Source organism: Oncorhynchus tshawytscha, linkage group LG25 (assembly GCF_018296145.1).
Source record: "Oncorhynchus tshawytscha isolate Ot180627B linkage group LG25, Otsh_v2.0, whole genome shotgun sequence".
Taxonomy (NCBI): Eukaryota; Metazoa; Chordata; class Actinopteri; order Salmoniformes; family Salmonidae; genus Oncorhynchus; species Oncorhynchus tshawytscha.
Genome location: NC_056453.1, coordinates 35,744,767 through 35,755,024, shown reverse-complemented (window position 1 = coordinate 35,755,024; position 10,258 = coordinate 35,744,767). Strand labels below are relative to the sequence as shown.

The 10,258-nt window shown below is 43.8% G+C and overlaps 1 protein-coding gene across 1 annotated transcript; it reads right to left on the bottom strand.

Moving 5' to 3' along the window:
• Positions 1-7,235: 7,235 nt before the first annotated feature.
• Positions 7,236-8,660, bottom strand: LOC112224030 (transmembrane protein 100-like). The gene is made up of 2 exons (XM_024387318.2): positions 8,563-8,660; positions 7,236-8,231 (listed from the first exon to the last, which is right to left on the bottom strand). The coding sequence occupies exon 2, from the start codon at positions 8,098-8,100 to the stop codon at positions 7,693-7,695; it is 408 nt and encodes a 135-aa protein (XP_024243086.1). The 5' UTR covers positions 8,101-8,231; positions 8,563-8,660; the 3' UTR covers positions 7,236-7,692.
• Positions 8,661-10,258: the final 1,598 nt, after the last annotated feature.

Genomic DNA, 10,258 nt, shown 5'->3' with positions numbered 1-10,258 from the left:
GCAGGTTAGGTGAATTAACGTGGTAGGTTAGGAGAACTAACACGGCAGGTCATGATAATTAAGAGGGCCATGTGGGGTGGGTGTGGAGCCAGAGACAGCAGGGTGTAAAAATTGATTTTATCAAACAAAACTATGCTACATTTTATCTCTGGGACCCTCAGGATGACAAATCAGAGCAAGATTACTGAATGTAAGGTACATTATTTACCTTCAGAGGTGAATGTATCAAACCAGTTGCCGTGATAAAAGTTTTGTTGTTGTGTACTCTCCTCAAACAATAGCATGGTATTTTTTCAATGTGATAGCTATTCTAAATTGGACAGTGCGATTAGATTAACAAGAATTTAAGCTTTCTGGCCATATAAGACATGTCTATGCCCTGGGATTTTTTTGTGTTACTTACTGTTTGAAATAATGCACTAAGTAAAACTGCAAAAAATGTGGCAAAGAAATTAACTTCATGTTCTGAATACAAAGTGTTATGTTTGGAGCAAATCCAACACAACACATCACTGAGTACCACTCTTCATATTTTCAAGCATGGTGGTGTATTGCATACTTACTACGTAGTTGAAGAGGAACTGAGGCCTACTTCCTGCTATGCTCAGGTAGGAGGTTGAATTCAATTACATATATGAATGGACAAATCCATTGATCACGTGACACCATTCATTCATATGTGAAGACGCAATAGCGCTTTGAAGCCAAATTAAGTCGGTTAAGATGGCGTCTCATGGAGACATAACTTCCGCAGTTTCAGTAACTCCAGGAAGTGACATTGGAGGCTAGCTCAATGCTGCCCCTTCTCATTGAGTAGCTAAAGTTGAAGGCCGACCGTGGTACTGCAGGGTGCCATTAGAAACTAAATGATCCCTATAACTACTTCTGTGTGCGATTTGAAAATATTAAATTCAAGGACAAGCATCCGGTGTAGTAAAATAAATTATTGGTACCATTATTGTCTTGTTTTTATAAACAAATGTATGATCCAACATTATTGTTAGCAGTGACTCAGACACTACAGTAGCTCTGTCTCTCCCTCCATTCACAGTGACTGACTGAAGGTGTTAGTGCTGAGGACATGACATACGACTTTGGAGTGTGCTAATTAGGTTTTATTAGTCGTACGGGATACACATGGTATACACTGAGTATGCAAAACTTTAAGAACATCTGCTCTTTCCATGACATAGACTGACCAGCTGAATCCAGGTGAAAGCTAAGATCCCTTATTGATGTCACTTGTTAAATCCACTTCAGTCATTGTAGATGAAGGGGAGGAGATGGTTAAAGAAGGATTTTTGAGCCTTGAAACAATTGACACATGGATTGTGTATGTGTGCCATTCAGAGGGTGAATGGACAAGACAAAAGATTTAAGTGTCTTTGAACGGGGTTAGTTAATAAGTGCCAGATGCACCGGTTTGTGTCAAGAACTGCAACGCTGCTGGGTTTTTAATCCTCAACAGTAACCCATGTATATCGAGGATTGTCCACCACCCAAAGGACATCCAACCAACTTGACACAACTGTGGGAAGCATGTGAGTCAACCTGTGCCAGCATCACTGTCGAACGCTTTCAACACCTTGTACAGTCCCATGCACCTACGATTTGAGACTGTTCTGAAGGCAAAATGAGAGGTGCGACTCAAAATTATCCTAATGTTTGGTATACTCAGTGTACATCAGTGGAGGCTGCTGAGGAGAGGACGGCTCATAGTAATGTCTGGAATGGAGTCAAGGGATTGGTATCAACCACATGGAAACCACATGCTTGATACTATTCCATTGACTCTGTTCCAGCCATTACTACAAGCCGTCCTCCCCTCAGCAGCCTCCACTGGTGTACATCCTCCAACTAAATGCTTACTTGCAGGTTGCTTCTCGACAATGCAACTACAATAAGAAATAATACAAGATAAGAACACGAACATAAAGTAAATGGCTCAGTAGAATAGAATAAACATTTTAGCATACTGTAAGTATAATACAGGAAGGCCCAATTTATTGTCCAATATTTATGTACAGGTGTAAAACTTGACCCCTGTGTCCATTCTGCTGACATTGAATGCTGCACTACGGGCTCTCAGCATTGTACAGAGATCTCTGTTCATTCAGGGATTTTGGTTGGGGTATGTCCACATTGTTGTTGTGGGTAAAACATCCACACATTTCCTAATGAAGCCTGTGACTGAGGATATATATTCCTCAATGTTGATGGATGAGCCCTGGTTGGATGAATCTTTGAACATATTCCAATCAGTATTCTCAAAATAGTCCTGCAGAATTGAGTCTGCCTCCTCTGTCCAGCACCTCATTATCCTCTGTGTTGGTGGCTCCCTCTTGAGTTTCTGCTGCCGGGGGTGTCATCGGATGGGGCCACAGTGTCTCCTGACCCCTCCTGTCTCAGCCTCCAGTATTTATGCTGCAGTAGTTTATATGTCGTAGAGCTAGGGTCAGTCTGTTATATCTGGAGTATTTCTCCTGTCTTATCCGGTGTCCTGTGTGAATTTAAGTATGCTCTCCCTAATTCTATCTTTCTCTCTCTCTCTCTTTCTCTCTTTCTTTCTTTCTTTCTTTCTTTCTTTCTGTCTTTCTTCCTCTCGGAGGACCTGAGCCCTAGGACCATGCCTCAGGACTACCTGGCATGATGACTCCTTGCTGTCCCCAGTCCACCTGGCCGTGCTGCTGCTCCAGTTTCAACTGTTCTGCCTGCGGCTATGGAACCCTGACCTGTTCACCTGCATTGCTTGCTGTTTGGGGTTTTAGGCTGGCTAGGCAAAATAAAATGTAAAAGAAAAAAGAAAAGAAAAGAAAAATTGTCATGGGTGCTCAGATCCTCAAAAGGTTCTATAGCTGCACCATCAAGAGCATCCTGACGGGTTGCATCACTGCCTGGTATGGCAACTGCTCGTCCTCCGACCGCAGGGCACTACAAAGGTAGTGCGTTCGGCCCATTACATCACCGGGGCCAAGCTTCTTGCCATCCAGGACCTTTATACCAGGCGGTGTCAGAGGAAGGCCCTAAAAATTGTCAAAGACACCAGCCACCCCAGTCATAGACTGTTCTCTCCGCACTGCAAGCGGTACCAGAGCGCCAAGTCTAGGTCCGAGAGGCTTCTTAATAACAGCTTCCCCCAAGCCATAAGACTCCTGAACAGCTATTCAAATGGCTACTCAGACTATTTGCATTGAGAGTGATTACAGAGAGAGAGAGAGAGAGAGAGAGAGAGAGAGAGAGAGAGAGAGAGAGATCAAAATGTATTTGGTGCAACACTGTGTGGGAGCCTACCACTGAGGTAGCAGAGGAGGCTGGTGGGAGGAGTCAAACATTTGGTTTCCATTTGTTTGATGTGTTTGATACCATTCCATTGATTCCATTCCAGCCATTACAATGAGCTTGTCCTCCTATAGCTCCTCCCACCAGCCTCCTCTGCGAGGGAGATTACTACATTTATATCCCCCTCTCTTTCTGCAGCTGGAGTTATTTTAGGCCCTATGTACAGAGGATCCTTATATAAGTGGATTGGTTGGCTTTCTAGGCCTCCTGACATATTCTGACTGACTGCCATTTTCTTCAATTTTATTGACATAAATTATTATTATTTACACGGGTGTAGTTTCACATTAAAATATTGCTTTTAATTCAGAGTGTATGAATTGTATTTACAGCAGGTGAACAATAATGTAGTGAATTCCAGTGTGTCAGTGGGTCTGGTGTAAATCTGGTGTCCTTCTTTCTTCAAAGGGGCTGAGACGGTTTGATTTGTAGTTCAAGGATTTATGTAACGGCTCAGAAACTATGTCACACACACACACACAAAGGTATTCACCCCCTTGGCATTTTTTGTTGCCTTACAACATTGAATTAAAATAGATTTTTGGGGGATTGTATCATTTGATTTACACAACATGGCTACCACTTTGAAGATACAAAATATTAAGAACAGAAAACCAAAAGAACAAAAAAACTCAAAACTTCAGCGTGCGTAACTATTCACCCCCATAACTATTCACCCCCCATAACTATTCACCCCCATAACTATTCACCCCCATAACTATTCACCCCCATAACTATCCACCCCCATAACTATCCACCCCCCTATCAACCCCCATAACTATTCACCCCCATAACTATTCACCCCCCATAACTATTCACCCCCTATCCATAACTATCCACCCCCATAACTATTCACCCCCATAACTATTCACCCCCATAACTATCCACTACCCCCCATAACCACCCCCATAACTATTCACCCCCATAACTATTCACCCCCATAACCCCCCCCATAACTATTCACCCCCATAACTATTCACCCCCATAACTATCCACCCCCATAACTACCCACCACCCATAACTATTCACCCCCATAACTTTCCACCCCCATAACTATTCACCCCCATAACTATTCACCCCCATAACTATCCACCCCCATAACTATCCACCCCCATAACTATCCACCGTCCCATAACTATCCACCATCCCATAACTATCCACCGTCCCATAACTATTCACCCCCATAACTATCCACCCCCATAACTATCCACCCCCATAACTATTCACCCCCATAACTATCCACCCCCATAACTATTCACCCCCATAACTATTCACCCCCATAACTATTCACCCCCATAACTATTCACCCCCACATAACTATTCACCCCCCATTACTATCCACCCCCCCAAAAGTCAATACTTTGTAGAGCCACCTTTTGCAGCAATTACAGCTGCAAGTCTGTTGGGGTATATCTCTATAAGCTTGGCACATCCATCTAGCCACTGGGATTTTTGCACATCCTTCAAGGCAAAAACTGCTCTAGCTCCTTCAAGTTGGATGGGTTCTGCTGGTGTACAGTAATATTTAAGTCATACCACAGATTTTCAATTGGATTGAGGTCTGGGCTTTGACTTGGCCATTCCAAGGTTTGGGCTTTGACTAGGCCATTCCAAGACATTTAAATGTTTCCCCTTAAACCACCCAAGTGTTGCTTTAGCAGTATGCTTAGGGTCATTGTCCTGCTGGAAGGTGAACCTCCATCCCAGTTTTAAATCTCTGGAAGACTGAAACAGGTTTACCTCAAGAATCTCCCTGTATTTAGTGGCATCCATCATTGCTTCAATTCTGACCAGTTTCCCAGTCCCTGCCGATGAAAAACATGGTGTTCTCGAGGTTCTCGAGGTGATGAGAGGTGTTGCTGACTCCAGACAACGTGGTCCTATGGACAGATACCCCAATCTCCGCTGTGGAGCTTTGCATCTCCTTCAGGGTTATCTTTGGTCTCTTTGTTGCCGCTCTGGTTAATGCCTCCTTGCCTGGTCTGTGAGTTTTGGTGGGCGGCCCTCTCTTGGCAGGTTTGCTATGGTGCCATATTCTTTCTATTTTTTAATAATGGATTTAATGGTGCTCCGTGGGATGTTCAAAGTTTCTGATATTTTTTTATAGCCCAACCCTGATCTGTACTTCTCCACAACTTTGTCCCTGACCTGTTTGGAGAGCTCCTTGGGCTTCATAGTGTCGCTTGCTTGGTGATGCCCCTTGCTTAGTGGTGTTGCAGACTCTGGCGCCTTTCAGAGCAAGTGTATATATACTGAGATCATGTGACAGATCATGTGACACTTAAATAAAGTCTACCTGTGTGCAATCTAACTAATTATGTGACTTCTGAAGGTAATTGGTTGCACCAGATCTTATTTAGAGGCTGCATAGCAAAGGGGGTGAATACATATGCATGCAGCACGTTTCAGTTTTTTATTTTTGAGAATTTTTCGAAATATTTTTTTTTTTTTTTCACTTCACCAATTTCGAGTATTTTCTGTATGTCCATTGCATGAAATCCAAATAAAAATCAATTTAAATTACAGGTTTTAATTCAACAAAATATGAAAAACACCAAGACTACACACAGAGATAATAGCCACATCTCCTTTTGGCACTGTGTCACTGACTGGCTGGACAGGCTGAAGTGAACCCATTACAGAGACATTTTGAATGTTGAAATAAAGGCACTGAAAGAAAAGCAGAGGCCATGCCAACACTCTGACTGACAGCTTGCTGCTAATAATGTTTCCCAACTGGGGAAAGTAAGGTGGTGCCCCAAATTAAACCCTATTCACTAATTAGTGCACTACTTTAAAAAGTAGGGCACTACTGTATACAGAAAATAGGGTGCCATTTTGGATGCACACTAAATCTACCCAACTGAAGGAGATCGATACAGAATGGTAATGAAGAGACTGCAAGGAAACGGACGGATTACTATATCAAATTCACTTATATCTCTCTAGTTGAATCATTTAAACAGGAAATCTCAAATAGAAAATAAGTACAAATAAACATTTCCCAATAAACTATACTGTACACAATCTGTACACAATATATAGATATATAGTTACATACATTCATTTTAAGACATTGATTCAAAACGTGGCAATGTAAGACACCATACCTAGTGATCTGACCTGCGACAAATACATTATGTCAAATACATTATGTCAAAAACCTAGAAATATTACAAAGTATTTGAGGATGACTTGGTTTAGCTTGGCGTTTACACTTCTGGGACCATTCCATTTGTTCAATTGAGTCGGGCTAAAGTAAATCAACCGCGGCTCGCATATTTGAAAGTATTTGACCCAGGTCGGGCATGCGATTTATGATATGAACTTATTTATCAGTCCAAAAACCTCTGCATATCTAAGAGTGCAGCAAACATAAACATAATACCAAACATAAATGTAATATCAACCATAAAGATGACAAGCTTACAGCAGTCTTGTCGCAGGGTGATGTCATTATGTGAAACCTTCAACCATGAATTTAAACCAGTTAGAGGTGCACGTACACAAATCAATTCATCACAATGTATTACTGACGCAGCAATAATTAAACCAGTGGAGTAAAGTAAACATCTCAACCCATTCTATGAATGTAAAGCGTGAACACAAAGGCTTGCGTCCAAAATGGCATCCTATTCCCTACACTGTGCACAATGTAAGGAATAGGGAATACACTATGTAGGGAATAGGATGCCATTTTGTACACACCCTGATATCAGAATTCTGATGAGACATCACATTGCTACAGTTGGTTGGCAGGATCTACAGTTAACTGTTGGCAGAACTCTCTAAACTTGAAACTGTGAAAACACCTCCCTCCCTCACCCCCTCCCTTCTCCTTCCCTCCTACCCTCCCTCCCACAGAGTAATCCTCCTCAGAGACAGAGGATGGGGGGGCTGGGAAAACAGAGAGAGAGGAAAAAGTAAAGGAGAAGAATGAGGTTAGATTTCCAAGGTTGAATGGTTTGGACCTTTCAGATGTTCAACTCAGCACGTTTCCATCCATCCATGTGTATCTATGTCTGTCCCATCCATCCTTTTATGTCTATCTCTTTCTCCCTCCCTCCCACCCTCCCTCCTCAGAGTAACAGAGTAATCATCCTCAGAGACACGGGGATTGGAAAAACAGAGAGAGGAAAAAGTGGAGGAGATGGAGGTTAGGATTCCAAACAAGGAAGAGGAACTCTCAACCCTTTCCACCACTTCTCCAGTTCAGTGAGATCTAGTGTCTCGCTCCGAGAGTTAAGCACGTGCCAGGTTGATCGGTTTGGACCTTTCAGATGTTCAACTCATCCATCCATCTATTTGTGTCTATGTCTCTGTACCATCCCCCCCCCCTTCCTCCTCCAGACCTCACAAGTTGCCCTGTTCGGAGCAGAAGAAACCTCCCTCCTTCTTCTTCCTCCTCTTCAGCCTGTGGTCCCTCCAGCAGATGGCCGCCATCAGCAGCATGACCACCCCCACCACCAGCAGCACCATGGACACCACCTTGGTCTGGTACAGGTCTGGCGTGTTATACATGAAGGTGACTGCCGTTCCCGCTACCCCGATCACCAAAGAGATCACCCCGAACGGAAACACACAGCGGTACCAGGACTTCTCCGTACCACCCGTGGCCTGGGCCAGACACTGCAGCGTAGAGAGTGACTCTGGGGGTAAGACCAGGTCCCCTCCTCCATGGGGCGACTCCGGGGGTAGGCTGCTGCCACAGTCCAGGTCTGAGTGAAGCCCTGGGGCCTGGCGTCCCGAGGAGCAGCCCATCTCAGAGCTGAGGTCCTTGGAAGAGGAGAGGAGTGAGAGGGGTTCTGGTGGTTTTCCTTGTGGTTCTCTTCTTTCTGCTGCTACTGGGGCTGCTGCTTCCTCTGATGAGGTTGTCTGGAGTCAGCATTTGTCTGGAGGGTGAAAGACAGAGAGAAGAGATTAGTATCAGGAGGGAGACATTGAGATATACGGAGAGAGAAAGACAGGCAGAAGGTAGAGAGAGAGAGAGAGAGAGAGAGAGAGAGAGAGAGAGGGGATGAAGAAGTTATCTGGATAAATAAAAATAAATGGAGACAGGAAGAGGAAGAGACTGATAAAGTCAGAAAAAAGAGACAAAGAGAAAGATTCAGACAGAAAGAGAAAGATTCAGACAGAAAGAGAAAGATTCAGACAGAAAGAGAAAGGGAGAGAGATACGAGTTCTAGCTTCACATGCAATCTCTTTGCAAGACGATCCACTTACTCTGTCTCGGTGTGTGTGGTACGTGGTGTAGTTCTTAGTGTGTGTTTTATGTTGCATCCGTCCGCACTGCTTTGCTCCCAGGTGTGTGTGTGTGTTGTGTTTCCAGAGCTTGTGGGGTTTAAAAAGACTGAGAGAAGGAGGATTGGCTAAGGAAAGGTGGTGGGTGTGACTCAGGAACCTGATTGGCTGCACAGTCACAGTGACGTCAAAGACTAGAGGGATGCAGGGGGACGTGGAGGGGGGCTGTTGGGAAGGAGAGGGATGATAGAAGATTGTTAACCATCTCCTCTTCAGCTCCTTCACTCTGATCCATTATGTTTGTATTTATGTATATATGTATGTGTGTGTGTATCTGACTTACTGTCTGTGTGTGTGTGTGTATACAGTATCTGTGTTTCTGTCACTGTGTGTGTGTGTGTGTGTGCGTGTGCGTGCGTGCGTGGGTGTGTGTGTGTGTGTGTGTGTGTGTGTGTGTTGATGCAGAAGAGTGAAGCAGGCCGGGCTTAGTAATGATACATTGTAACAGGCCAGGCTTAGTAATGATACCATGTAACTGGCCAGGCTTAGTAATGATACCATGTAACAGGCCAGGCTTAGTAATGATACCATGTAACAGGCCAGGCTGAGTAATGATACCATGTAACAGGTCAGGCTTAGTAATGATACCATGTAACAGGCCAGGCTTAGTAATGATACCATGGAACAGGCCAGGCTGAGTAATGATACCATGTAACAGGCCAGGCTTAGTAATGATACCATGTAACAGGCCAGGCTTAGTAATGATACCATGTAACAGGCCAGGCTTAGTAATGATACCATGTAACAGGCCAGGCTTAGTAATGATACCATGTAACAGGCCAGGCTTAGTAATGATACCATGTAACAGGCCAGGCTTAGTAATGATACCATGTAACAGGCCAGGCTTAGTAATGATACCATGTAACAGGCCAGGCTTAGTAATGATACCATGTAACAGGCCAGGCTTCGTAATGATACCATGTAACAGGCCAGGCTTAGTAATGATACCATGTAACAGTAACATTGTGTGCACTATTTCTCTTCCATATAATCTCCATGTCAGCCACCTTTAACATGCAAAGCCATTTCAACTCACTAACTAGTAATATAGTAAAACAAATCAACTTAGAGTGGAACACACACAAACACACAGACAAACACAGACACACAGACACACACAAACACACAGACACGCACAAACACACAGACACGCACAAACACACAGACACGCACAAACACACAGACACACACAGACAATGACACCATGACAACAGGCCAAACAAACACACAGACACACACAGACACACAGACACAAACAAACACACAGACACCATGACACACAGACAACAAACACACAGACACGCACAAACACACAGACAAACACAAACACACTTCCAAACAAACACACAGACACACACAGACACACAGACACAAACAAACACACAGACACAAACAAACACACAGACACACACAGACACACAGACACAAACAAACACACAGACACACACAGACACACAGACACGCACAAACACACAGACACGCACAAACACACAGACAAACACAGACACACAGAACACACAAACACACAGACACACACAAACACACAGACACACACAAACACACAGACACGCACAAACACACAGACAAACACAGACACACAGACACACACAAACACACA

What these genes read in the sequence shown, in the direction of transcription:
- LOC112224030 (XM_024387318.2), bottom strand. Translation starts at nt 8,100, where the DNA reads ATGGGCTGCTCCTCGGGACGCCAGGCCCCAGGGCTTCACTCAGACCTG.